The sequence below is a fragment of the Conger conger genome, chromosome 14 (genome assembly GCF_963514075.1).
Source record: "Conger conger chromosome 14, fConCon1.1, whole genome shotgun sequence".
Classification (NCBI taxonomy): Eukaryota; Metazoa; Chordata; class Actinopteri; order Anguilliformes; family Congridae; genus Conger; species Conger conger.
Genome location: NC_083773.1, coordinates 31,328,739 through 31,356,704, shown reverse-complemented (window position 1 = coordinate 31,356,704; position 27,966 = coordinate 31,328,739). Strand labels below are relative to the sequence as shown.

At 52.2% G+C, this 27,966-nt stretch overlaps 1 protein-coding gene across 1 annotated transcript in view; it reads left to right on the top strand.

The window, feature by feature from the left end:
* LOC133109603 (plexin-A1-like) overlaps positions 1-27,966 on the top strand; it is a 226,696-nt gene that overhangs the window by 177,051 nt on the left and 21,679 nt on the right. The window contains exons 13-23 of the mRNA XM_061218996.1: positions 2,179-2,330; positions 3,691-3,814; positions 5,062-5,198; positions 7,833-8,000; positions 12,349-12,442; positions 13,614-13,850; positions 15,272-15,415; positions 17,867-18,101; positions 21,284-21,426; positions 23,261-23,517; positions 26,189-26,255. Coding sequence (XP_061074980.1) covers positions 2,179-2,330; positions 3,691-3,814; positions 5,062-5,198; positions 7,833-8,000; positions 12,349-12,442; positions 13,614-13,850; positions 15,272-15,415; positions 17,867-18,101; positions 21,284-21,426; positions 23,261-23,517; positions 26,189-26,255 — 1,758 coding nt within the window. The remainder of the gene's footprint in view (positions 1-2,178; positions 2,331-3,690; positions 3,815-5,061; positions 5,199-7,832; positions 8,001-12,348; positions 12,443-13,613; positions 13,851-15,271; positions 15,416-17,866; positions 18,102-21,283; positions 21,427-23,260; positions 23,518-26,188; positions 26,256-27,966) is intronic.

The window sequence follows — 27,966 nt, the reverse complement described above, 5'->3', positions numbered from 1 at the left end:
AGCGGGGCGGGTCATTTTCACGAGCGAGCGCTTCTCAAAGGGTCTGCGGACGCCCCTTCGCCGGTTTCCTGCGCCGTTCGGAACGGGGGCCTCCGGCGGCGGTGACGTTCGTGTCTGAGGCCACGGCAGAGACGCCCGGGAGACCGCTGGATGAGCGGATAAAAATACCCCTTTCCTCAAGGCTTCCGTTCCATCACCGCTAAGCGGCCGCGACCTTTTCCGCCGATTTCAGCGCGGATAGCCAGTACGTTCCGTGAGCGCGTGTAATTAAGACGATGAAGTCACTGCAGAATGCGATGAGCTACGCTCCGTGTAGAATGTGACACCAGGCGCTACAAAGGGCATGTCCCTCCAGTGATGAGGGGTTAAAAAAAGATACAGATGGGAACGTTACGGGAACACTGTGACTTGATCTGCGAGGTGTGACAGCTGTGGGGGGGGAGGCGCCCCAGTTTAAAACATCCCCCACAATGAGACGCTAATCACAGACGAAAGAGCATGACAGTCTGCTCATAGGTGTGAGCACTCTGGAATTTGTGGGTTGAAATGATGTACCTTGCATTTCTGGGTTGAAACTGTATGTAATCTATCAATTTCGTGGTAAAAACCCCCTTACAGGGACTTGCTTGGCCCTTCACACGTGTCTATGAAGCATTGCCTTGTATATATGACGTGTGTATGAAGCAGTGCCTTGTATATATGAAGTGTGTATGACGCATTGCCTTGTATATATGACGTGTGTATGAAGCAGTGCCTTGTATATATGACGTGTGTATGAAGCAGTGCCTTGCAAACGCACTCATGAGACCTCCCAGTTTAGCTCACAGCTCACACGCCGGTCCCTTCAGCCGCAGTGCCGTCCTGACCCGCCCGCCCCTTCTCCAGCGCTAATCGACACGACGTGACGCGACTCTGCTGTCGGAGTCCACCGCGAGGCTGACCGACGCCCCGCTGCCCAGTGTCCTCATCAGCACAGTGGCCTTCGTCGACTTTAGGACGGGCGTGGTCCATCCTTGCCCGTTTCCCCGAGCGGCAGGATGCTTCTTCCCCCGTTTGAATCTGCACCGAGCCCTGTGACGAAAGATACGAGTCTAGAGCTTTCCTTTTCTTTCTTTCTGCGATTGTGAGGTTTTAGACTGGCAGGCTGGAGGCTACGCAGCAGCCAAGCCGTGCGGGGAGCGCGGGGGGGGGAGGAAGAGCTCCTAATAGAGGGAAGAGGACAGATTCCTCATCCCGGAAAGTGTGGGCTGCGTCATCGATGAGCCGCTCGGAGACACTGCTGTCAGCATCTACTCAGACGCTTTACGGAGCTTCTTACAGTTTCTTCTCCAGCCGGGGAGACTCTGCACACTGCTGTTCAGTCTTAAACTCAAAGCTGCTACCCAGAGATATGGCACGTGACTGCTCTCGCACACAGACGGGCACCCAGCAACAAAAACGCTAAAGCAGTGCCTTTTTTTTTTTCAGTATTTAATTGGATGGAATAATTGGATTGCGTTCTACCTATTAATGAGCCTGGGGACCAACCTGCAGTGAATGTGTCACTGTGTTTGTGTATATGCCTGATAATCACAAGTGTGTGTGCTTGCGTGTGTGTGTGTGTATGTGTGTGTGTGTGTGTGTTTGTGTATTTGTATGTGTCATTTCTGTGCAGTGTTCTGACAGCTGAAATATGTTTCAGTTATTTAAAATAATCAGTTGAGTTAGAGGTGTTATCTTTACGTATCTCATGTCACTGAGATGTTAGAGGTGTTATTTCTCTCTCTCTACATGTCACTGAGACGTTAGAGGGTGTTGTGTCTACATGTCACTGAGATGTTAGAGGTTTTGTCTCTCTCTACATGTCACTGAGATGTTAGAGGTTTTGTCTCTCTCTACATGTCACTGAGATGTTAAAGGTGTTGTCTCTCTACATGTCTCTGAGACGTTAGAGGGTGTTGTCTCTGTACATGTCACTGAGATGTTAGAGATGTTCTCTCTCTACATGTTACTGATATGTAAGTACATGTTAAAGGTGTTGTCTCTCTCTACATGTCACTGAGATGTTAGAGATGTTCTCTCTCTACATGTTACTGATATGTAAGAGATGTTGTCTCTACATGTCACAGATGTTAGAGGTGTTGTCTCTGTCTACATGTCACAGGTGTTAAAGGTGTTGTCTCTCTCTCCACATGGCAGCTGTCTCCTGAGACGGGCCCACGGCAGGGCGGGACCAGGCTCACCATCACTGGGGAGAATCTGGGTCTGCAGTTCAGTGACATCCAGGCCCGGGTCCGGCTGGGAAAGGTGTTCTGCCACCCCATCGAGGAGGAGTACATCAGTGCCGAGCAGTGAGTCCCCCCGACACCTCTCAGTCCTTCCTCACCCCTCCTTCCCCAATCAACTCTTTCCTCCTCTTCTCCCATCTATCCCCATGCCTGTGCTCTTCCATCTTCTCTTCTGCTTCTCTCCCTCCCTTCCTTTCGTCTCTTGTCAGGTGAATGTATGTCTCTGGAGATGTAAACGCCTTCCTAAGTGTGATCTGCCAAACACCTACAAAATGGATCCTTCTGCACCGGAGGGAATGAGAAGCAGGGGGAGGTGGACTCGCTATCTCCAGAGGGCTCCAGGCGAATTAGCCGCCGTGAATGCGTCAGGCGCCCGAACCTCTCCCCGATTCTCAAAAGCACGACCGAGGGAATGTGCCGGAATACGCTCCTCTGCGCCCAGGCTGCACGCACCCTCAGCGCCGTCGAGGGTCCTCCGTTGCCGGGAGACGCACGCCTCCCTCGGCCCTAATTGCGCGGGGGACAGTTGCCGCGCGCTTTAGAGCCCCGTTCCGGGAGGATCTTACAGAAGCGTTATCGGCGTAGGCGGGCTTCAACCGTGAGGTCAGAGGCCGTACCGCTTCTGCACTTTTCCTTCTAATCCCGCTTTCCACACGAAGGCAAATCATGTCCACCGTTCGTGTCTTCAGTTAATAATGCAGCCCCTTTTAATCTCTTTAGGGACTCACGAGATTATCCATCTTTATGACGGTATTGATAAAAATGGGCCCGCGGAGTCGTCTTCTACGGATCCTCTGGGTTTGACACGGGAAGAGCGCGTAGATGGAAGGTGACGTCACGTCGGCGAAGCCACCGTTGAAGCGGCCTCCCTGGAGTGCAGACCAAAGCGAGGAGAATGAATAACTTGCGGCGGGAACAAAGGCCATCGGAGCCATGAAAGCAACCCAAGCTGGTCTAATTAATCACCCGCTCGTGCTCAAACCCCCTCCTCCCACGTACCGTACCCCGCTCCACAACAGGCTAATTAACAGTCCGGGGCACATCCATGAAGCAGAACACGTCTGAGATGAGAGCACGTCGCCTCCGGTCCTCGCCTCCACCTTGGCGTTCCTCGTCTCCGCTTTTCCGTTTGAATTCCCGGGCACTCACGGGCTTGCTTTTTCATTTTCAGAAACGGATTGGTATGACCACCGCTGACTTCGTCGTTGCTTTATTATAATTGCTTCTTTTATTTATTTATTTTTAACTGGAGCCTCGGAGGAACGTTTGCGAAACGCGTGCCCTCCCGGCACTGGAACCCGCGGCCCCGGGGCGCAGGGTGTAGCCCTGCAGGATGGTGTCGGTGGCCCTGGTAATGGCCACGCGAGGTGCTCAGATGTTCGGGCGGCTGGTCCCCTAACCTCCTCCTCCCTCGCCCCCCCAGGATCGTGTGCCAGCTGGCCGACGCCACGGGCTACCGCGTCCAGGAAGCAAAGGTGGAGGTGTGCGTGCAGCAGAACTGCGAAGCCGACTACCGCGCCGTCTCGCCCAAGGCCTTCGCCTTTGTGGTAAGCAGGGCGTCTGATCCTTACTCGGTTACACAGTGATGAAAGTCCACCTACATAGTGGCTTTTCCAGTTGAAGAAGCGAGATTAACCACGGTTAACCTAGAATAGTATCCTTTTTTTCCCACCATTCTAAATTCTTCAAGAACTTTAAATTGCCTTTTGTGATTGTTACATCAGCATTATAATGTTCAGTTAAGAATATTCTAATGACATACTGTATGTATTATCCTTATGCGCTAAAGGGTTAAGTGTAACTAGATTGAGGAAGATCTGCTTGCGTATGCAACACATTTTCGCCCCAGGGTCTGATTTCAGCTTTTATTCATGCTACAGGAGCCGATGGCTTTATTCATTCTTCTCTGTGACAGTGGCACTTTTAGTGGGCGTGTGCTTATTTACATTCCCGCTTCCCAAACGCTTTGTACTGAATCCAAATGGACTAATCTGCTTTGTTCGGTGCGGATGAATCAGAGGGTTCTGACTGGCCCGGCTCTGTTCTCCCAGCGCTCGGTTCGGGTCGGCTTTGAACGCGTAACGCGATTTCCACCGTCGTGTGTCTGTTCATCACCGTTCTCACTGTGATACATAAGACAGGGGTTAATTTCCTGGTGCCTGTACGTGGGGTTTTTTTGTTTCCGGCAATCACGCAGGCTCAATGAGCTCATTCGATATACACACCAACACTGCTTCACTCGGAGATTACATCACACCAAAACGTTCATGTAGGGATAGAGAAGCAGATTCTGCTGTTGTTCATGACCTTATCAGCGACTGTTGTGGGCTTTCCATCCGACAGTTTTTATTCAAAATTTTAATTTGCGTGGAACAAAACTGCTGTGGAAAACACCAAAATGTCGCGAAAAGGTTTTTACACTTGGCTGAGGTGAAAAAGTTGCCTATCATAAAGACAAAATGTGAAAATGGGTGATGAACAGAAACCGATGGATAAATGATGACATGACCATGACGTGACCAAAAATGGGCAGCTGGTCCTGAGACCCCCACACCCCCCCAGATCTGTGGCTCACCCCAGCTGCGATCTTTTGATTATGTGATCTCGGTGCACCCTCCTCAGAACATTCGGCAAACGGTCATCGATCGAAACACATACTGATTCGCATTTTCTTTTGCTGACTTCGGAAATTCGCTTAACGTTTCCGAAACGTTTGGATGGAAACATAGCTAATGTCAGACCTGATGCCCCCCTCCCGACCCAACTTGCCCCTAATGTCTCTTCCTCCCCCCAGACTCCGTACTTCATGCGTGTGCACCCCTCCCGTGGACCCATCTCTGGGGGCACGAGGATCACCATCGAGGGGAACCACCTCAATGCCGGCAGTGCCGTGGCCATCAACATCGGCCTGCACCCCTGCCGCTTCGACCGGTGAGTCCCCCCCGCCGTACCCCCGTGTGCCTGCCCTGTACCCCCGTGTGCCCTGCCCTAGGGGAGGAGCATCCAGGCTCGTCCCAAAAGGCCCGTCATGGAGGCGTGCTTTTGTTGTTGCCTTGCACTCAAACACCGCACTTGGCCCACCACGGTCTTGATCTAAGGCTGCAATTCGTTGATTTGTTGAATCGTGTGGCTTTGTTCTGGGCCTGGACAATAGCCCGCCCCCACACAGCCCTTTTACAGATAAGACTGGACCCTCCTGGTCTCCTGCCTGCTTCTCAATCTCATCACTGCAGAAGTGAAGTCGTTTAGAGCTGAGTGCAATGCTCCAGCCTTGGCACAGTATTGTCAAGGTGACCAGTGATATTGCTGTAATACCCGGTGCTTGTAATGTATGCAAAGCTTGTCACTCTCTCCTCAGTTTCTCATTTATGAAGCTTTGTGAACCATTGTCTTTGCTTGTTTATAATTTTCTTTTATTCGTTGGGCGATAAAAACAAGTTGCGGCATTTGATGTATTTTACGTTGGTTAGCAAAGATTCATGTTCAGTCCCTGGCCCGGTTGTTATAACAAAACACAGATAAGACACAACAGCAAATCAAGTCCCAACGATGAAAACAGGAATCGATCTAATAAAAGCAGCTTGTAAAAGTAACTGTCGTAACCATGAATAGCAAATTACTGTCAAAATGATTCGAGAAATACGTTGGGGAGCCTCAATTTATGGATGACCTGAGCCTTGCCTTCATCATTGTTTTAAAAACTACCAAAATGGCTGCCCGTCCAGCTGTGTTCACACGGTTGCAGCTTTGACAGAGAATTCCCACAACCCACAACCCACAACGCAGTCTCCCCTCAGAGAGGTGAGCCTGTGAACGGTGCCTGAGCAAAGTTTGACAAACGTACAGCGCTTCCGTTAGGTAAGTCAGACTCCGGGGTTATGAGTCCCGACATTAACCTTGCTTTGAAGGAGCGGTCGTAATGACCGGAGCGAGCCTTGAACCGCAGGGCCGGCCGCGGACGGGGCTGAGTGATGGCCGCGCCGCCACCCCCTCCCCCTCCCCGCGCTCTGATTGGTCGGCGCTGTCTGAAGGTCTGAAGGCTCGTTAAAGCGCGGGGTGACGAGGTAAAGGGCTTTCACGCCCGCGGCGGATGGATCCCTGGCCCTCCGAGGCCGCCGCTTTGCCTCCGTGCCAAGCCCCTGCCTGGAAGAGGAGTGGAGAGATTGCCATCCCGCTCTTTCTCTCGCTCAGAGTGCAGCGCTGGAGAGCGGCCAGCCTCCTAATTTGTCAAACATTGCCCCCCCCCCCGCCCCCCCACCCAGTTTCTGTTCTGCCGTGGAGAGAACGACGGCTCCATTCTTTTCCTAAAGCAGCACCCTTCTCTCTTTATCTCGCCTGAAACGTGAGGGTTGCGTAGCTTCGAGGAACACCGTGTGAGCTGCGGTCAGAACACAGTGAACACTGTGTGAGCCTGTCCGTAATCTTGTCCGTAATCCTGTCAGGTCTAGAGCGATACATATCCAGGCTTCTGTTATGTCTGCGTGTGCATGTGTGAGCTGGAGAAAAAGCGGTAAAATGGTGAGCAAATCCGCTTTCATTTTGTGACATATTCCTGAACCTTTCTTCAGTACATTAGAGTGCCGTTGCTTTTCATCTCAGCACCAGGTCATGTTCTTAAGTGTTGTTAAAGCCAGTCTCTGTTCATTTAAAAATATCCTGGCTGCCATTTTAAAACGTGCTATTTTTTTCATATTCGCTTAAAAGTCATGCAGAAGCTCATCTTCCCTGACGCCATCTTCTCTGTGTCACTCTCTTTCCCTCGCTCGCTCTCTCTCTCTCGCTCAGTCTTTGTGTTTGTGACAAACACCTTGTCAAAGTATGTTCGGTCCTGCGGGGTTTTCGCCAATGAGTGTTGTGAAAGGGGTTCCCATGGAAACGGCGGGAGAGCGGGATCGGCGAAGGCACCGCGCGCCTCCTGTCAGGCGGGGAGACGCGGCCGATTCAAGATGGCAGGAGCGTGCGCTCAGAACATCCCCGTTCATTTCCTGTTTACTCCACTCTGCAGCCCTTCTGAAGCGTTTTAGAACCAGCCCCCCCGCCCCGCTGGGCGAGCAGACGGATCTCTCGAGGGCGGGGCCCAGATGAGACGCGTGCGTGTGCTCTTGTTCCACAGTGAGCAGGATTGAGGGAGGGCTGTGTTTCTAGGAAAAGGGCAAGCGGCTAGGACCTGGGAGAGTGCTACAGTGACCGCACCCGGTCTGGAGTGCTGTGTGAAGCGACTAGTGTTCAAAAATTTAAACCGAAACATTTTAAAACATGTATGTTCCATGAGACACATGTGAAACCAATTGCTTGTCAAAAGGTAAAGTCATGAGTTCTGTGAATGGCATTAGGCAAAAAAACAGCTGTTGTTACATTACATTACATTACATTACATTACGGGCATTTAGCAGACATTCTTAACCTGAGCAACTTACACAGCTTTTTTTTTTTATAATACATTTTTGTATTTTTATTTCTTAATTTTTTATCCATTCATACATATGGATTCATGCTGATTACTGAGACAAAGCTGGCGCTGGTTTAGACAGGAAGTGACAATTGAGAGTTCCTGTGCTCTTGCAGGAGGAGCGCCAAGGAGATCGTCTGCATGACTCCGGCGGGCCAAGGCACAGGGGGCACTCCCGTCATGGTGGACATCAACTGGGCCGAGCTGAGGAACCCAGAGGTCAAGTTCAACTACACTGAGGACCCCACCATCCTGAAGATCGAGCCCGACTGGAGCATCGCCAGGTAACAGCCTGTTCCTCGGTTACACGGGTCTGTTAGCGTGTGGAGATTGAGATGAGCCATCTCTCCCTGAACTATGATGGGTCTGTTAGCGTCTGGTGTGAGCAGGTTTGGTGGTTGAGATGAGCTATCTCTCCCTGAACTATGATGAGTCTGTTAGCGTGTGGTGTGAGCAGGTTTGGTGGTTGAGATGAGCTATCTCTCCCTTAACTATGATGTGCCCGTTAGCGTGTGGTGTGAGCAGGTTTGGTGGTTGAGATGAGCTATCGCTCCCTTAACTATGATGTGCCCGTTAGCGTGTGGTGTGAGCAGGTTTGGTGGTTGAGATGAGCTATCTCTCCCTGAACAATGATGAGTCTGTTTGTGTGTGGTGTGAGCAGGTTTGGTGGTTGAGATGAGCTATCTCTCCCTGAACTATGATGAGTCTGTTAGCGTGTGGTGTGAGCAGGTTTGGTGGTTGAGATGAGCTATCTCTCCCTGAACTATGATGTGCCCGTTAGCGTGTGGTGTGAGCAGGTTTGGTGGTTGAGATGAGCTATCTCCCTTAACTATGAAGTGCATCGAGACTCTGAAAGCTCCTAAATACTTGCATTATTATTCTTTTTTGTTTGTATCAGAAGCTGACTTTTACTGAAGTATGTTGGGCTGTGTCGTTTGTCAGGTTGAGGCTCTGAAGCCTCGTGAAGTTGTCGTAGTAACATACTCTACAGAGCCGGTAAATCCCCTAGAGAGTGGCGCTGTGACGTCATTCTGGAGTCGACAGACAGGCTCGCCCTGCGCGTGAAGGCCGGCGAAATGAACGCCGCTATAAACCACTTCACACCGTACCCTCGCGCCGCCTCCGGTGTTAAACTCTCCGGATTTAAAATAAATAAAGAAATAAATAAACACAAACTCCTGAAAGACAATCAACACCTCGCGCCGGCGCCGAGACTCTTTCGCTGCGGCTCCCTCTCTTTTTCCGAAAATAGCGCTTTGCACCAATTACCCCGCTCCGCCCCGGCGTTGCGTAATGGGGGGAGCCTGGGTCCGCGGCGGAGAGGCCTCCGGAGGCCCCGCGGCACGCTGGGCCGGCCGGGCGAGCGAGGAGCGCGCTTCAGGAGCCCGCCGGGGGGGGGGGAGGTGTGCGGAAATGAGGTGCGAGGTGGCGAAGGCCCTTGTTTATCGCCGACGTGTGAAGAGAAGAGATCTTAAACGGCGGCCCCGGGGACCTGACCCTGTTGCGTCTCCCGCTTCGTCTTCCAGCCGATCCTTCAGGGGCCTTCCCTGGCGTTAAGCGCACGGCGCATTATTACTCCGTGATATTCACGCGCCCGGCAGACCTCCTTTACCTGGGAGAACGCACGGCAGGCACTGCGTTTTTCACAGTCGGGTATCTTAAACTCTGCCCGCGGCACCTGATTCACTCGTGGCATTACATTACATTACATTACATTATAGTCATTTAGCAGACACTCGTATCCAGAGTGACATACAATAAAGTGCAAGTCAGAACCGGGGACAAGTGGTGCTGGAGTTTGCGGGTGGCACCTGCTGTGCCAGCCGTAGTTATGCTTCCTTTGGAGTAGTTCTGTGGTGCAATGGTACTCCAGCACGGCCCTGGATGGCCATAAAGCCTGAGGCAGCCTTTTGTTTCTGGCCGGGCACTTAAGCGGCCGACTCAAACGATCATTGTCTCGATTTGAGCCGGTTCCGCGCCGGGTCTCGAGAGCGCGAGGAGAGGCCGGGGCCCTTTGGAGGCCGCCGAGGGCCGGGGGACAGGGCCCGAGGAGCCCTTGTATAGAGGAAGAGTGGGTCGGCGACGCTCTCCAGGCCGAGGGAGGTCAGACTCGACGGGTAACCCGCACAGTCAAACGCACAGCCTCAGTGTGTGTGGAAACGGGCACTGTTGTGCCTGCTTCCCAGAAAGAGCTCCACTCCATCCAGCCCTCTCCCCTCTCCCTCTCTTTCAGTCACATCTTTGAACTTCCGCCCTCCGTGGTGTCGTCAGAATGGGCGGGAGGGGGTGAGGTGTGTGTGGGGAGAGGATAGGGGGTTGGTGTGTGTGTGTGTTGGTGGGGAGAGGAGAGCGGGTTGGTGTGTGTAGGGGAGAGTAGAGGGGGATAGTATGTGTGTGTGTGTGTGTGTGTGTGTGTGTGTGTGTGTGTGTGTGTGTGTGAGAGAGAGCGTGTGTGAGAGAGCGTGTGTGAGAGAGCGTGTGTGTGAGAGCGTGTGTGTGAGAGCGTGTGTGTGAGAGCGTGTGTGTGTGTGTGAGAGTGTGTGTGTGTGTGTGTGAGAGAGCGTGTGTGTGTGTGTGTGTGTGTGTGTGAGAGCGTGTGTGTGTGTGTGTGTGCGTGTGTGTGTGTGTGTGTGTGTGAGAGAGTGTGTGTGTAGGGGGAGAGGAGAGGGGGATAGTGTGTGTGTGTGTGTGTGTGTGTGTGTGTAGGGGGAGAGGAGAGGGGGATAGTGTGTGTGTGTGTGTGTGTGTGTGTGTGAGAGCGTGTGTGTGAGAGTGTGTGTGTGTGTGTGCGTGTGTGTGCGTGTGTGTGTGTGTGTGTGTGTGTGTGAGAGAGCGTGTGTGTGTAGGGGGAGAGGAGTTAGAGCATGGGCTGATGGGAGCAGAGTGTCCCTCAGGTCTGTGGGCCCTGCCTGAAGTACAGCTGTGGCGTCTCTCTCTCTCAGCCCATCTGCTGCACTGATGGCTGCCGCGCCGCTCTCTGGCAGCCCCCGGCGGGGAGGCGGCGTTAGCGGAGCCCGGGCGAGCGGCCCCTCCCCCGGCGACCCCGCGCTCGCCCCAGATACGGGCCCATCTGGCTCGCTCTGCAGATGCCCCGGCGCCTGGATGCTCTCCGCCGTGGGCCGGGCCCCGCAGCTGAAGCTGAGGCTGTGGGTAACGGCTGGCCGCTGGCAGCAAGCGGCTGGGGCCCGGGGCTAAAGCTCCGCCGCGGTCGCTACCTCAGGTCGCCTTCCTCATCTCGACGTACCCCGCCTCTCCCGCTCTCCGAGAGCCGTGCAGTCACTGCCGTGCCTGTCAGCTTTAAATCAGGGAACGCTCTCCACTCTAGGGTGGGGACTGCATGCACTCCATCACATTTCCATGCATGAGGTTTTCCCAGGTAATGGCGGGAGGAAATGGATAATGCATGAAATTACCACCCGGAGAGGCTCCCCCCCCCCCCCCCCCCACGCTTTTCCCTGCAAGATATAGAATGGTAACCGTGGCTTCGATGTGAATTGAGACCGGTGATGTGACAGTCTCTCATTAAGCTGATGGCTGTCTGACATCGCGGCGCGGCGACTAGGGCCCAATTTCAACCCTCGCCGTTCGAGAACGTACACTCGAGCATTGCGCTTCCCGCTCCGCACTCTGGCGGAGGAAAGCTCATTTAGCATTTCCAGCCCTGTGGTTACTGTACATTGGCACGTGCGCTGAAAGGAAGAGGGCTTAATAAGACTCTTTAGCCAGCGAGGCTTTTGGAGGGCATTACTGATCAGCGCACCCGAAGTCCTGGACGCCTTTGTACGGATCACGAGGTCAGGCTGCCTCCGTACTGTACTTCGGGTCTCATTAAGTCACTCCTCAGAAAGGCCCTATAAAATATCAGGGCTCCCAGCAGTCCCGGAAGACCAATGTTTCACAGCGCACGCCCGTGCCCTTCAGAGTTCTTTATTTAGCCGCCACGCTCGACAAATAAAATAAATACACATATAAATAAAGGTGGAAGCAGTCGCGAGCAGAGCCACTTTGAAACCCCCCGGGGGGCCCGGGTTGATGCAGTAGCAGAGATCCATGCAGATAGTCGTCACAATTTTTATGGAGGAAAATCCATTTCGAAAATCCTGTTGGTTATTCTCCGGAGCGTTACCTGGGCCGAGGGAAGGGCCCCCGAGGAGGAACGGCGGTCGGAGCGGAGCGTAAATAACGGTAACGGCCGCGGAGACGGTGGAACGAGCGCACGTCTGACGGCTCCGAGCCGGCCCCGCTCGCGCCGAACGGGACAGAGCCCAGCAGACCCGCTCGCCTTTCAGACTCCTCAGACTGAGGAGCGTTTTATCCCTTTTATTTATGACCGTTTTTTTCTCTAACTTTTCTGTGCTGAAGCCTCCTCTGGCAGGGATTTTTGGAACTTGAACATTTGGCCTGTCCCCGTTTGTCCCAGTGAACTGCTGTAAATCTGTGTGCTCGGTTTGTTATCTGTCAATATTTTGCATTGTCGCGCAGATGGTATCTTGCTGTGGTAGTTGGGTGCCTTTTGCATATTGATGATGAATGGGTCTTCGGTGCCTTCGTGTTGCTGTGATATCTTCGCGCTCCTGAGACTGAGTTGCTGCATTAGCCTGTGCACTGACCCAGCCTTTCCCTCTACTGTAGTGGCGGGACTCCCTTGACCATCAGCGGCACCAACCTGGCTACCATCAAGGAGCCCAAGATGCAGGCCAAATACGGCTCTGTGAAGTCCTTCCATGTGAGTATCGGTCAGGTTCTTACCCACTTTACAGGGACTACTGCAGCATCAGTCAGATTATTACCCGTTTACAGGGACTATTTTACCATGCATACTGCAGTATGAGTCACATTCGTACCCATTTACAGTGACTATTGCAGCATACTGCAGTATCAGTCAGGTTGGTATCCACATTACAGGGACTATTGTAGATTACTGCCGTATCAATGAGTTTATTTCCCACCATACAGGGACTATTGCAGCATACTGCAGTATCAGTCAGGTTTTCACCTAGTTTACCGGGACTACTATGAATTGTTCTGTTAGTCAAAGCCACCAAGTCCCTGGGCTTGTTTGTGTCTGTCTTTGACTGGCAGTTTAACCTTTGAAATGTCAACCAGCAATAAACCAAGGTTGCCAAGACCCCCCCCCCCCCTCCCCACCACCACAGGGCCCACCTAACCTTTCTCTGACTTCCACCCGATATGTGGAAGAAAAAAAACAAAACATTAGGCTTGGAACTGGGAGTATTTATTCGAGTTCTTCTCAATGTCAGGCTTGTTTTCTCTCCTTTTTGTACATGTATACTGTACAGTATATCCACATATCGTGCCAGTGATAAAAGCTGCATTCTTTATAAGCTGGCTCGACGTGCCTGCTTTTTTATTTCAAAAGACGTCAGGGGGTGACCGGTTGGTAGCATGCTAGAAGGGATGACGTGCAGAATCTTTTGTTTTATTTCCCGGACCAGATTGGACTCGTGTCTCCACACATGGCGAAAATGTTTATTCAGCACTTTAGTGCCTCGGTCAGAATTTTTCGTCTGCATTCTCGGAGATAATAAAATGAGGATAGAACAGGCCTGTCATCGCGATTCACATAGCGAGGAGCTCGATGGTGATTGGTGGATACACCTTGGCGGGCAGCAGTGCTTCTGGGATGCCTGAAGTGGTTTAGAAGGTATCCATCAATTACCATTGGTGTTTTTATGTCGTCTTTATCAGTGTGGTCCGGGATTGGATGAGCTCCTTTCTGGTTTTGATGTTCCAGAACGTCTATCCTATTCCCAATTTCTTTTCTCCTGGAAGTTGTAGACGCTGCTTTCAGCAGTAATCTGTCCGGTTGAGGTTCTCACATCTACACTTGCTGTGTTGCTGTGGGCGTTTGTCTGAACTCTGTCTCCCCTCCTCAGAACTGCACGGTCCACAACAACACCATGATGGTGTGCTTGGCCCCGTCCGTGGCCGGCTCGGAGAAGGGCTTCTCGGAGGTGGGCAGCGCTCCGGACGAGATCGGCTTCGTCATGGACAACGTCCAGTCTCTGCTGGTGGTGAACGAGACCTTCGGCTATTACCCCGACCCCGTGTTCGAACCCCTGAGCCCCACGGGCATCCTGGAGCTCAAACCCAGCTCCCCGCTCATCCTCAAGGTGAGAGGCCGGCTTCAGAGAGAGACGTGTGGATTGGCTTGTTCTGATGACACCTTCCCATGTCACGTCATCACGAGGAACTGTCCTTCTCATGGTTGTTGTTCATACTGAGTAATGAAAATTGATTCTGAATTTTTTCCATCTAAACTTTTACACAACCTTTTAAAATGGCCGCCTGCATTGACCACTATGCACTGGTATTAAGACCAGCTCTTTCCCCCCCCCCCCCTTGTCTAATATGTTTCCTTTATATTGAGGAAGTGGCTGTGCCTGGTGCTTTTAGCTGATAGGCACTGTGGCTGCACCCTCATCCCCTCTGTGCCAATTAGGATCAAAAATAGTTTTGAGCTTTATTTGTTTATTTTTCTCGAGGAGCATTTTTTTTAAACCTTTGATTGGCTCTATTAAATGTTTTCCACTTCGTATCTTACGGTTTCCCTTCTCCCGTTTCTCTTTCAACTTCAAAGCTACGATAAAAAAAGAAAAATCTGCATATTTTGCTGCGAATAAAACCTTTTTTTTTTTCTCTGAGCCAATTTAAAACGGGGGGGGGGGAAGAAGCATGACTACCATTACTTCAGCATTAAATGCGAACTGTGTAATGAAACCTTTGATTACTGCAGCCACTGCTCTGTTAGCAAAACCTGCACATTAGCGGGGGAAAATAAGAACAAGAAAATGCAATCCCCGCGATGTAATCTTGGTTACATTAGCTGTGCATTAAATTTTTCATGCAATTAATTTTTCATCGCCGAACCTCCTGGGTAATGTAAAATGTAACCCGTTTGAAATTAAGATGTGTGTTCTTAGAGGGTATTTACCCACCTAATTGGATCCCTCGGTCACCAGATGGATTGGTGCCTCCTCGTAGCGGAGTGAAATGATACCAGAACGAATCGGCTCGTGAAAGCGCCCCGGGTCCCTCAGCCTCTGCGCGAGTGGCAGGGGGATAGAGAGCCGCCGCTGCGCCTACCTGTAAATCCAGTTAGCGTTCGGGCTCGTGCCTCGGGAACTGGGGCAGCTGGTCCGTGTAGACTCACAATCACTGTCCCTCCTGTCTCATGTTTGTCTGCTGTGTAAGCTTCACTATATTATCATTTAGTACTGTATATATTTAGTTCTGGGTGTGTTAGTTTTTCGCTTTCTTGTTTACTTTTGCTGCCGCAAAACCAATATGAAGGAAATCAATATTGGAAAATATTGAAATGCATATGGTTGTCAGCATTAAGTACCCGGGGCTAATGTAATTGGCTTATTTGATCTCGCTAATGCACAGAGTAATTAAACTTTTACAGGTACTGTAGGTAATTCAATGAGTAATTGAAGTATCTTGTTGTGGTTGAGACCTGTGTGCTTTGTCTGCCTCTGAATGGAGGCTCACGGGGGTTGAATGGCTGGCCGTTTTTTTCCCCCCCTGAAAGGGCCGGAACCTGATCCCGTCTGCGCCTGGGAACTGGAGGCTGAACTACACGGTTCTGATCGGAGAGACGCCCTGCGTGCTGACGCTGTCCGAGACCCAGCTGCTCTGCGAGTGGCCCAACCTCACCGGACACCACAAAGTCACGGTGCGCCCCCTGCTGTCTCTCGCCCTGTCCTCTGCCTGTCCGCCGTGTGTTTGCGCTGACACCGCGTGCCTGTGTTTGCCTCCACTTGGCCCTACTTGGTTTGTCTTTCGTCCTGTTCCTGCCGCTCTGTGCTGGTACACTACGATCCGTATGGCCTTAAAGCGCATCAATGTCCCACGCACACTGGTCCACACGTTTGCTTTTATTTTTGCTCTTCGTACATGTACGTTTTCATTTGTGTTTGCGTCACCTTGGACCTGTTCAGCCAGATGGATTGTTCGTTGAGTGACCCAGTGTCACCCCAGACCTTCAGAAAATGAGTTTGACATCCCTGATGTACTTCCCGTCCCTCAGACTGCTCTTAATCCTCATGGATAGATTCCCTGTCTCACACATACATACACACACACATACACACACACACACACACACACACACACATACACTCATACACATACGCGCGCAGCCACGCGGGATGTCACAGTTTTAAACCCATGCCATATTGCAGAGCTCCTAACAGACTCAAAATACACGTTTGTTTCTGTATCCGCAGGGACTGTTGTAATTTTATTTAACAGAGCGCAGGAAAACAACGTGTGTGCTCAGAGGTTCGGGTAGTTTTAGCGAAGCGGAGGCAATATGCGCTGCTTTAAAGATGAGAAGATGAGGGAGGGGAGAAAAAGCATTATTTTTTAAACGCGTTCGCGCGGTCGTTCATCTGTCGGCATTGTTAAAAATAGAAGTGCCTCTTCCATTCCCAAACCGTCTGCTCTGATTGCGCACGGCAGACCCCGGAGAGGGGCACAGCTGTCCTCTCCTCTATCGACTGACCTACAAACGGCGGGGCCCGGCCGGTCCCCCCTTCCGGGCCCGGCCGAAGCACACCCGCCCCACGCCCACGCGGGCGGCTGCACCCCCTGCCCAATCTAACCAGCCGCTCTGGGAGTGCCGCTTTGATCGCGGGTTCTGAAGTTTGGGCTCCCCCGCCGGGCTCTGGCTCCGAGGCTCTTTCGGAGAGCGCGGACGGTGACGCGCGGGCCCTTGCTTTCGCTCTCGACCGAGAGCGGGGCCCAGCGTGAGCCGCCTTGTAGCCTAGCAACTCTGCGCAATATAAACGGCCATCCGGAGGTGCAGTGACACCTGCCCTCAAACTAAAGCGCACGTTTTCGTGAGCCTGCAATTTGTAGGCTTGAAATGGAGGTGGAGGCTTGCTGAAATACACAGGGCGGCTTTAACTGATGCTCTTGATTGAGGATTGAGCTAACTTTTTATTGCCTAGGTCGTCAAGGTCGGTCCTGGGGGACCTTTGTGTATGTTTGTTTTCGTTCCAGTCTCTCGCTCGATTTAGGGTTGTTGAACAGGTGTTCAGGTTCTTTCGTAATTTTTCCCTGAAACTTTTGAACACAAAGCAAGTTTGGCTTATTTGTTTGACTTTGAATTCTTCATTAACTACCAGATTATTAGTTTTAATGGCCATGTGTCCACACTTTCACCAATTATGAGTCTCTTGATTCAACTCGGTCTTTAATTTGATCAGTAATTTTTTTTCCTCTGTAATTGTTTGCAATGTATAATAATATAACTATAAAACACAATGAATAGGCTCTTTCATTGTTCATGGCATGCATAGCTTGTTCTGACATGTGGCTTACTAGGGTATATAATCCCTCAAAACATGAAAAGTCTACTTTAGAGAAATGAACAGCTTGTTAAAATTCTGGGAATGTAATTGTGATTGGAACGGAAGCCAGCATACACAATGGGGACCACGAAAGACTGAATTTGAGAAGCACTGGTTGTAAATGTGTGTGTGCTGGATGCTTATTGGTACTGTCATTCATCATTTTGTCGCCATTTTGTCAGAGGTGTTATGATGTGATATAGAGATGCTAAAACTGAATATGAGTGCACAGTGATGGAATGTCAGAGGTTGACAGAGTACTTTTTTGTGTTCTGTGCCTGCGTGTGTGTATCTGTTTGTGTGTGTGTGCCTGCATGTGTGTTGTGTGTGTGTGCGCCTATCTGTGCCTGTCTGTGTGTCTGTGTGTCTGTGTGTCTGTGTGTCTGTGTGTGTCTGTGTGTGTCTGTGTGTGTCTGTGTGTGCCTGTGTGTGTGTGCCTGTCTGTGCCTGCGTGTGTTGTGTGTGTGCGCGCCTGTCTGTGCCTGTCTGTGCCTGCGTGTGTGTGTGTGTGTGTTGTGTGTTGTGTGTGTGTGTGTTGTGTGTGTGTGTCTGTGGGCCTGTCTGTGCCTGCGTGTGTGTTGTGTGTGTGTGTGTGTGTGTGTGCCTGCGTGTGTTGTGTGTGTTGTGTGTTGTGTGTTGTGTGCGTGTGTGTGTTGTGTGTTGTGTGTGTGTGTGTGTGTTGTGTGTTGTGTGTGTGTGTGTGTGTGTGTGTTGTGTGTGTGTGTGTGTGTGTGTGTGTGTGTGTGCGTGTGTGTGTGTGTGCGTCTCAGATCCGGGCGGGCGGGTTCGAGTACTCCCCGGGCACGCTGCAGATCTACTCGGACAGCCTGCTGACTCTCCCCGCCATCATCGGGATCGGGGGCGGCGGGGGCCTGCTGCTGCTGGTCATCATCGCCGTGCTCATCGCCTACAAGCGCAAGTCGCGCGACGCCGACCGGACGCTCAAACGCCTGCAGCTGCAGATGGACAACCTCGAGTCCCGCGTCGCCCTGGAGTGCAAGGAAGGTACAGTACCCGCCCGCGCCTCCTCTCTCTCTCTCTCTCTCCACCGTCACCTCCCTGTCCCCGCCGCTGTCCTCCAGTGGCCTGACCCAAAACCGGCCTCCTGTCTGTCTCTCGTCTCTCTCTCTCTCTGCCTCCATCTTCTCCCCCACAGCTCTGTCTCATCCTCCATGTTGTCTTCTTTCAGTCTGTCTGTCACCCTCTCTCTCGCGCTGTCTCTCTTGCTCATGCTCTCTCTCCGTATCTCTCTCTCTCTCTCTCTCTCTCACTTAAACACACATGCACGCACGCTCACACACTAGATAAAATGCACCCCCCTCCACCCAGAGAACAGACCCTTTGATCAGGATCTGCTTCCTTCAGTTTGGCAACCAGATGTTCATTCCTTCCATTTCCTTAGGGTATGTTTGCTGTGGGTGTGTTTGAGGAGGAGGGGTATGTATGTATGTATGTGTGTGTGTGTGTGTGTGTGTGTGTGTGTGTGTGTGTGTGTGTGGGGTCTACACGAGCCCAGGGCAGGCCTGTTGACACACACTTAGAGTTTCTGAGCGTGCCGTTTATCGTCCGGCAGGCTAGCGTGTGCGTTGCCGGCAGGTCCTCGGCCCTGGCTCCCTGACAGAGAGCCCAGACCCCGCCCGTCCCCGTCTGTTCAGACCTGCACCCCCCCCCTGCCACCGGCGGGCTGGCAGGTCAGTGCGGGGGCGGTTTGTTGCGGGCCCCCCCCCCAGTTTGAGTTTGTCAGCAGCCCCTGCTCCTGCCAGCAGTCAGGAGCCACCGAGAGTAATTGGCCATTATCTCCGACCGACTGTCCAAGGGGTCGCGACCTCTCCGGTCTGGCCCAGGCGGTGCGGTCTGTCGGCCGGGCGGGGGACAGACAGAGGGAGCGAGCCACACGAGCTGGAACAGGAGGGCCCAATAAAACCCGGCCGTTAATTTCATTTTTCATTTTTGCATATATCGTTCAATTTGCTTATTTGCATGCCTCCGTGGCAGATGTTCTTATCCGCGGGGGGTTAAATGGTAACTTTGAAGGCTTAAAATACACACTTTGTTGAATGTATGGTAATTGCGGCCCCGTTCGGCGAGCGCTTTGCGTGCGTTGTCATCGCGCGCCGGGTGCAGTGGGGTGGGCGGGAACCCGCGTGCAGATTGGGTTCGGTCCAGTCCGCCTGCCATGCCCGAGACCAGATGAGGAATGTCTCCATCCTGAAGCTTCACCCGGCCGCCTGGCCCTCCTGAAGCAGTGGTTAGCTCCGGTTAGCAGTGCCGGGGGGGACCAGGGAGAAGGCCGCCGGTGCGTGCTGCTGTAAAATGTGCCGCTCCGGGCGGGAGAAGGAACAGGAAGGGCCTAACCGCTCGGAGAAGGAGCGGCGGCTCCGTGCCAGACTCCGCGTTTACGTTAGCGGGGTGGACGGGACACGCCGCGGGGAGCGCCCGCCGTCAGCCAGCGGCTCTCCTCGGCGTCTGGCTCCTCCTGAGGAAGTGGCGGGGGGAATGAGCCTCCGGGGGAATGCTGCGCTCCCCCTACCCTCCCGTCAGGAACCGCGCCGTTTCGCCCGTCTGCTGTCTGCGAGCCTGAATGCAGCTCCGTCTTTTTAAACAGACAAGGCCCTTAACCGGAGCCTTGTCCATTCAACGGTCCTTTGTGTGCTGGACTTTCCATCTCCTTCTGTCTGCCTTCAGTCTGGAGGAGAGAGGGAGCGTCCATGTTCCGGTGAACCCCCCCTGCCATCACCTGCTTCACAGCCAGACCTGCTCACTCCCTTTCTCTCACCGTCACCCGGAGCGGGCCTGTGAATAATGCCCCATAATTACCTGCTCGTTTAAGCCCATATTGGAGACGGACATTTTTTTATGTTCCGCTATGCCGGGAATTAGGGGAAGGCGTTTGATTGGACAATGGACATGCCAGGCGCAGTCTGGTTTGACGGCTGTGACAGAGCTCGTTAATAAATTCTTGGTTTGTGGAACAAATCGCTCTCCCTGGCAGGTGGCAGCGTGGCTTAGTGGGTAAAAGAATCGGACTGGTTGCCAGAGGATTCCAGGGTCAATTTTCATTTGGGCCCAAGCCACTATACCCTTGAGCAAGGCACTGAACTTAATTGCTTCATTAAATATACAGCTGTAAGTTGCCCCGAATAAGGTCGCCTGCTAAGCAAATAAATAATTACAGAGTGAAAACATTGTTGTTAGCGACTGTGGGGGCTGTACGGCGCTGAAAACACAGGGAGGTTTGAGTGATAACACCCCAGCATCCTTATTGGACTGCTTCAGGACGATGCCACTCACACAGCATTTAAACACGGTGTCCTCGTTTCAGACACCAGTGCTCACTGGTTCAGTAGTAGGTTTCTCGGAGATATGTAGTTTTAATTGTGAATAGCTTAAGTAGAATATTTAATAGAATATGGCTGATTGATAGGGCGGCCTGTAGCGTAGTGGTTAAGGTACATGACTGGGACACGCAAGGTCGGTGGTTCGATCTCCGGTGTAGCCACAATAAGATCCACACAGCTGTTGGGCCCTTGAGCAAGGCCCTTAACCCTGCATTGCTCCAGGGGAGGATTGTCTCCTGCTTAGTCTAATCAACTGTACGTCGCTCTGGATAAGAGCGTCTGCCAAATGCCAATAATGTAATTGTTAGTAGTTAAAGGAAGAGTAAGGGTGGAGTAAGGGGTTTTGTGTGGGAGGGTGGAGTAAGGGTGGAGTAAGGGGTTTTGTGTGGGAGGGTGGAGTAAGGGTGGAGTAACAGGTTTTGTGTGGGAGGGTGGAGTAAGGGGTTTTGTGTGTGGGAGGGTGGAGTAAGGGTGGAGTAACAGGTTTTGTGTGGGAGGGTGGAGTAAGGGTGGAGTAACAGGTTTTGTGTGGGAGGGTGGAGTAAGGGGTTTTGTGTGTGGGAGGGTGGAGTTAGGGCGGAGTAGCAGGTTTTGTGTGGGAGGGTGGAGTAAGGGTGGAGTAAGGGGTTTTGTGTGTGGGAGGGTGGAGTAAGGGTGGAGTAACAGGTTTTGTGTGGGAGGGTGGAGTAAGTGGTTTTGTGTGTGGGAGGGTGGAGTAAGGGGTTTTATGTGGGAGGGTGGAATAAGGGTGGAGTAACAGGTTTTGTGTGGGAGGGTGGAGTAAGGGGTTTTGTGTGGGAGGGTGGAGTAAGGGTGGAGTAACAGGTTTTGCGTGTGTCTCTTGTGCAGCGTTTGCGGAGCTGCAGACGGATATTCACGAGCTGACCCAGGAGCTGGACGGAGCTGGCATCCCCTTCCTGGACTACAGGACCTACGCCATGAGGGTGCTGTTCCCCGGGATCGAGGATCACCCTGTTCTTAAGGAGATGGAGGTACGGGAGTCACACCACACAACCCTGCCCTGCACTGCACAGCCACAACACACAGCCCTGCACTGCACAGCCACAACACACAGCCCTGCACTGCACAGCCACAACACACAGCCCTGCACTGCACAGCCACAACACACAGCCCTGCACTGCACAGCCACAACATACAACCCTGCCCTGCACTGTGCTGTCACAGCACACAACCCTGCACTGCACAGCCACAACACACAACACACAACCCTGCACTGCACAGCCACAACACACAGCCCTGCACTGCACTGCACAGCCACAACACACAGCCCTGCGCTGTGCTGTCACACCACACAACCCTGCACTGCACAGCCACAACACACAACCCTGCACTGCACAGCCACAACACACAGCCCTGCACTGCACAGCCACAACACACAACCCTGCCCTGCACTGCACAGCCACAACACACAACCCTGCCCTGCACTGCACAGCCACAACACACAACCCTGCCCTGCACTGAACAGCCACAACACACAGCCCTGCACTGCACTGCACAGCCACAACACACAACCCTGCACTGCACAGCCACAACACCGCCCTGCACAGCCACAACACCCAGCCCTGCACTGCACAGCCACAACACCCAGCCCTGCACTGCACTGCACAGCCACAACACCCAGCCCTGCACTGCACAGCCACAACACACAGCCCTGCAGTGCACAGCCAGTAGGGATGCCGCACTTTATAAGACGTCTATTATGGAAATGCGTTTCTCTCATGAATGCGGTGGCGCTGGAAAGCGCCTGAGCGTTCAGACAGAGCGCTCAGTGGACTGGCACGGCTGCTCCTCGTGGTCACGTTCAGTGCGTTCAGTGAACTCGACTCATAGCTGTGCATTCTCCTCTGAATTTTCATTGGCTCTCCGCTGAACCCGCCGTCGCGCTGAGGCACTATCGCCCAAGCGCATCGCTGCCAATCACCTCTCCCGAGTGCTTTTGTGCTCCAGTGCTTCCCTCTTCCCCCCCCCCCCCCCTCCCCCCTCCTCCCGCAGACGCACAAGGGAAGAGTGCGCACTGTGAGGCCCCGTCCCCGATTCTGCCCTCTGCTGGCTGACACTCACTCTCCCCGACTGCGTCGCAAATCACACACTCATGTGCTTGTGCACTCCTGTTCCTCCGTTCTTCACTTACTGATGAGCTTAACTTATGAGTGCACCAACAAGTCAACTACTTAGAATTCAAGAACATATTGCGCTGGTTTCACAGTCACAGGTTAAGCCTAGTCCAAGACTAAATTCAATTTTGAATGGAGATTCTCCGTACGCAACTCATTTTAGTCCAGGACTATGCTTAGTGTGTATCTGTGAAACCAGCCCAAATTCAGTTCATTTGAGACCCACTTGTCCTATAACGTCACGACTCTTCTGACCATGACGAGAAATGCATCCAGTGCAGGTTAAGCTAGCAGCAGAGACTGGCATCTGAAGCGAAAGCTACTGTTGCTAGCTAGCTACAGTCCCCTCCAGAAGTATTGGAACAGCAAGGTCAATTCCTTTTTTTTTTTCTTTTTTTTTTATACACTGAAGACAATTGAGATCAAAAGCTGTATGTGATATGACATATCCGAATGTCAGCTTTTATTTCCTGGTATTTTTATCTCGATTTGTTCAACAAGAACATATTAACACGTCATTTTTAGGTGAGCAAGTGTATTGGAACATGTGACTGGCAGGTGTTTCCTGTTGTCCAGATGTGTCCTGTTCGATCGATGGGGTAAACGGTACACAGTTCTGAATATTGAGAGACGGCCTCCCTCTGTCCCGGCCCCTGTGTGCTGACGCTCTCTCTGTCCCGCCCCCTCCCAGGTGCAGGCCAATGTGGAGAAGGCGCTGACTCTGTTTGGCCAGCTGCTGAATAAGAAGCACTTCCTGCTGACGTTCATCCGCACGCTGGAGGCTCAGCGCTCCTTCTCCATGAGGGACCGGGGGAACGTGGCGTCCCTCATCATGACCGCCCTGCAGGGGGAGATGGAGTATGCCACCGGGGTGCTCAAACAGCTGCTCTCCGACCTCATCGACAAGAACCTGGAGAGCAAGAACCACCCCAAGCTGCTGCTGCGCAGGTGTGTGTTTGTGTGTGTGAGAGTTTGTGTGTGTGTGTGTGTGTGTGTGTGTGTGTGAGAGAGAGAGTGAGAGTGAGAGTGAGTGCACGTATCTGTGTGCACATGCATTTGTGTGAGGGTGTGAGATGAGTGTGTGTGTGTGTGTGTGTGTGTGTGTCTGAGATAGGTGAAGACAGCCCTGCTCACCTCCCTTGTTCAGCTGATCTTCTGTCTCACCTCCTCACATCCTGCCTCTGTCAAGGAGAAATGTACCCCTGTACCCACACACTCCCTGTGCAGCTCCAGAGAGAGAGCATTTAACATTTGCCAGTGATGCAGTCCAAATGTTTTATCTTAACTGCTTTGACAACAGTTTAACATCAGGAAATTGAGGAGAGAGAAAAATGAAGGATTGATTAATGATTATACTGACTGCAGGAACCAGACTGCAGTCAAACTGGTTTTGAGTTTTTGAAAAAGACAGTCCATCTTGTTAACTGGTAGTGCGCACATCAGTAAATCTTCAGATTAGCATTTGCTTTTTATGTAGCGTCTATACGGACTAGCTTCTGAATCTGAAGTATCCGCACATCTTAAATATTCATGAAGGCCTATTGTTGAGTCCAACTGTTCCCTCATGTATTTTCTCACAAATGTAAATGAATTGTAAATAATGATTACGATAAGGAAATGGAAGATATTTAAATGCATAAAGTGTAGTGCCTCTAAAGACAAATATTGCACAGAATCAAATTGACTGAGCCCTTTAGCTCATGCGAATGTATGTGCAGCTGGAGAATTCTCCAAAGATGCCTGGAAGTGCCAGTTATCCATGTTCTCTTTATTGCGTTTAGTCTTATTGCTGCTTACCAGTCTTCTCGAGACCGAGCTGACAGTGGGCTTTAGAGATTTGGGGAAATATATAAATCTTGTTTTCAGGATTGAGGAATTATATCTGCAAAATCTCCACTTGAACCTGGAGGTGTATACCTGCACGGTGTGTTATAAAGTAGAAAACGCGGAGAGTTCTGTCAGGAAATGCCTACATGGGCCTTTACTTGATGAATGTCGGTCGTAGGCACGCGCTCGGTCTCCAGCGCGTACCTTAAGGCTGCCCGAAGCTGTTCCTGGAGATCTACCATCCTGTAGATTTTAATTTCAGCCCTAATTTGGCACCACTGATTCTATTAATTAGCAGCTGAATGAGATTTCTGGCTGCTGAACGAGGTGTTCTTTGCTCAGGCTGGAGTGGAGTGAAGTCCTCCAGGACTGTAGATCTCCTGGAGCAGGGTTTGGGCCCTGGTGTGCCACCTCGAAGATGGCAGGGAGGAGCTTGGACTAGGGATGTAGCTTTGCGGTAGTTTGGGCACAGCTAGGTCAGAGTGTGTGTTGTGTGATGTAGTTTTATGGTAGGTTGGGTACAGCTAGGTCACAGTGTGTGTTGTGTGATGTAGTTTTTTGGTAGGTTGGGTACAGCTAGGTCAGAGTGTGTGTTGTGTGATGTAGTTTTTTGGTAGGTTCGGTACAGCTAGGTCAGAGTGTGTGTTGTGTGATGTAGTTTTATGGTAGGTTCGGTACAGCTAGGTCAGAGTGTGTGCTAGCGATGTAGTCTTGTGGTAGGTTGGGTACAGCTAGGTCAGAGTGTGTGCTGTGTGATTTCGTTTTGCAGTAGTTTGGGTACAGCTAGGTCAGAGCTTTGACTAGGGATGTAGTTTTGCGGTAGTTTGGGAACAGCTAGGTCAGAGCGTGTGTTAGCGATGTAGTTTTGCAGTAGAGCCAGGTCAGAGTGTGTGCTCGTGATGTAGTTTTGCGGTAGTTTGGGTACAGCTAGGTCAGAGCGTTTGTTAGTGATGTAGTTTTGCGGTTGTTTGGGTACCGTGAGGTCAGAGTGTGTTCTGGCGGGGTAGTTCTGCGGTAGTTTGGGTAGAGCCGGGTCAGGGCCGGCCCCGGTGGTCCACGGGCAGTGTGGTTCCCCTGCTGCTCTGATACGGGCGCTGAACTGTGCTGGCGAACCGAAATTCGATCAAAGAAATGAAATATATTGGAACGGTCAGGGCCCTGCACCTAGCAGAAATGAAGTCTGCTCTTGTAGCACACCGAGTTCTGCTGTACACCTTTGATCCGCTCTGCCAAAGATTTAAAAACCCTGGTCTCGGTCCCTGCCCATGAATATGCTTTAGTTGAGTTAAGAGGCCGGCTCTGTTTGAGGAGGGGTTGGGGGGCTGGGTGTTTCCATTTCTCACATGTTCTTTTTAACAAATTAGGAGGTTTAAAGCCTGTTAATTGCAGTCTCTTAATGATTTGGGGGTCATCTACGTGTCCCAGGTTTAAGATAAATGTGAGCAGCTGCTTAATGCAGCTAATTGCTTCGTTTTAAAGGAGGCCACTGATTTGTATTTGTCTGTTTGAGCTCTTTTTGTTTTTCGCCCGTTTGAAACGGATGTACTGTACGACTGGGGATTCAGCAGGCACTCCTCCTTTGCATTTACTCTCTTCCCTCCTTTCTCCTTTCATTTTTGCTGCATTGTACATGGCATTTCATTTTACTGGAGACACAGGGAAGGTGCTTTTATAAACAAGTCAGGGCTCCAGCACATCTCTAGTGCATTTTAGCAGGATTAGCGTTAGCGTACAGCGAATGTGACAGCGATGCTTATGGGTTCTTCTTTTTTTTTCTCTTTTTTTCTCCCAGAACGGAGTCTGTCGCTGAGAAAATGCTGACAAACTGGTTCACCTTCCTGCTCTACAAGTTCCTGAAGGTAAAATCCCAGCCACATCAAGCAGCGGGTGCCGGGAAAATGGGGTTTTAAGCGGGGCTGCACTCGACGGAGGATAAACACGCTCGCTAACACGGGTTAAACAGCTTGTCGTCACAGCTGCGAGGCTAGATAAGTCGGCACCTCCCTGCCGTCAGTTCCTCCACAGAGCTCTTCCCACTCTGAGGCGCGTTGGTTATGGGCTTTGAACTGAAGCCTCCCTCTGAATTTCCCAGGACCGTAACGTGTGGTCTGTGCGGAGGTGTGTTCATATAGAAGCGCACGGTGCTTCTCTCTGTTCGTGTTTAACCATTGGTGGTATCGCTCGGGGAATGCTATTGGACAGCCTGGGATCCTGAGCAGTTTTCCCCGCCTCCCGTCGAAATGATCCAGTTAAATAGCAGCTCCATAGGCGCGGAGGTGGGGCCTGCTTTAATCGGGCTGTAACGGAAATGTTTTGACGGCCCTCATGGATTGCGAGACTCGAGGGTTGGCGGAAGAATATTCCAGCTCTGCGAGTCCTCGCTCCGATTGTCAGGCGACGGGCGGGGGGGGGCGGTAGGGGGGCGGTAGGGGGGCGGTAGGGGGGCGCTGGGCTGCAGAAACGGTGCAGTAAACGCTGAAAGATTGCTGTCAGCTGGAGAGAGGAGGCCCGGGGAGCGGAGACTCCCCGCGCGGAGCGCTGAATCACCAGGACACCTCACCTTCACTTCTCTTCTCTTTCTAAAATGTTACCTTTGGCACATTTTCCAGGGTTCTTATGTCCTAACCAAGAGAAAGAGCCACCGCGCCGTACAGGTGTGGGAGTGACAGCGTGTTTGTTGTCTCGCTCTGGCTGTCCCTCCTGGGCTGACTGTCCTCTCTGTGACCGCTGCCCGCTCCCTCTGGTTTGAGCAGAGCTGCCACTGAGGAGCAGGAGTTGGTCCCAGGGCCTCGTTTTACATTTCTCTTATTTCTGTTTCTTCTTTTTTGGCCACTTGCCTCAAACCCTCTGGATATCAGTTTAGCGCTAATTAAACCTCATTAGACTGTGTTTTGATGTGTTCCAAGAGCCTTTGTACACAGCCCTTCCAAGCTCTCCCAATCCCCCCAATCCCCACCCCCTCCACCCGTCCTTCAGCCACTCACTGGACAGAGTGGCCACGGAGGGGGCGGGATTAGAGAGCCAGGCCGACGGGATTATCACTGACGCTGCCGCGCGCCTGCGAGGACAGGACCCCTCCCCTTTCCCGTTCCCTGCTCTCTGCGCGCCTCCACTTCCTGCGTGGGCCGCCGCCTGCCCTCCTCTCCCGCCCGGCGGAGGCTGGTTTCCGGGCGCGGCCTAATGAAGCCGGAATCCCGAATCAAAGGCGATGTTCAAAGACAGCCGTGCGAACGGCGGGTCTCCGGGACTGATGTTAGCGCGTCCCCGCTCGTTAGCAGCTGTCTGTTTAATTAGCGCAGGTGCTAGCGCGACGCAGGCAGCGTATGGCGGCGTTGGGCGGGGGGACCCGGGGCCAGGAGGAGCGCGCGGGCTTCACCTTCCCGCCGGAGGCACCTTGGGTTGTGCGCGGGTTGCGTCAGGCGGAAGCTCTTTCTCCAGCGGCAGCGTTCAGTCACTCCTGACAGCGTGCCTCTGGATTAATGCGTCTGCTTATGAATGTCAGATGCTTCACAAGCTCTGATTGTGTGGGAGATGTGTTTATGCCAAAGAGTGCGAGTGTTTTGGAAATGT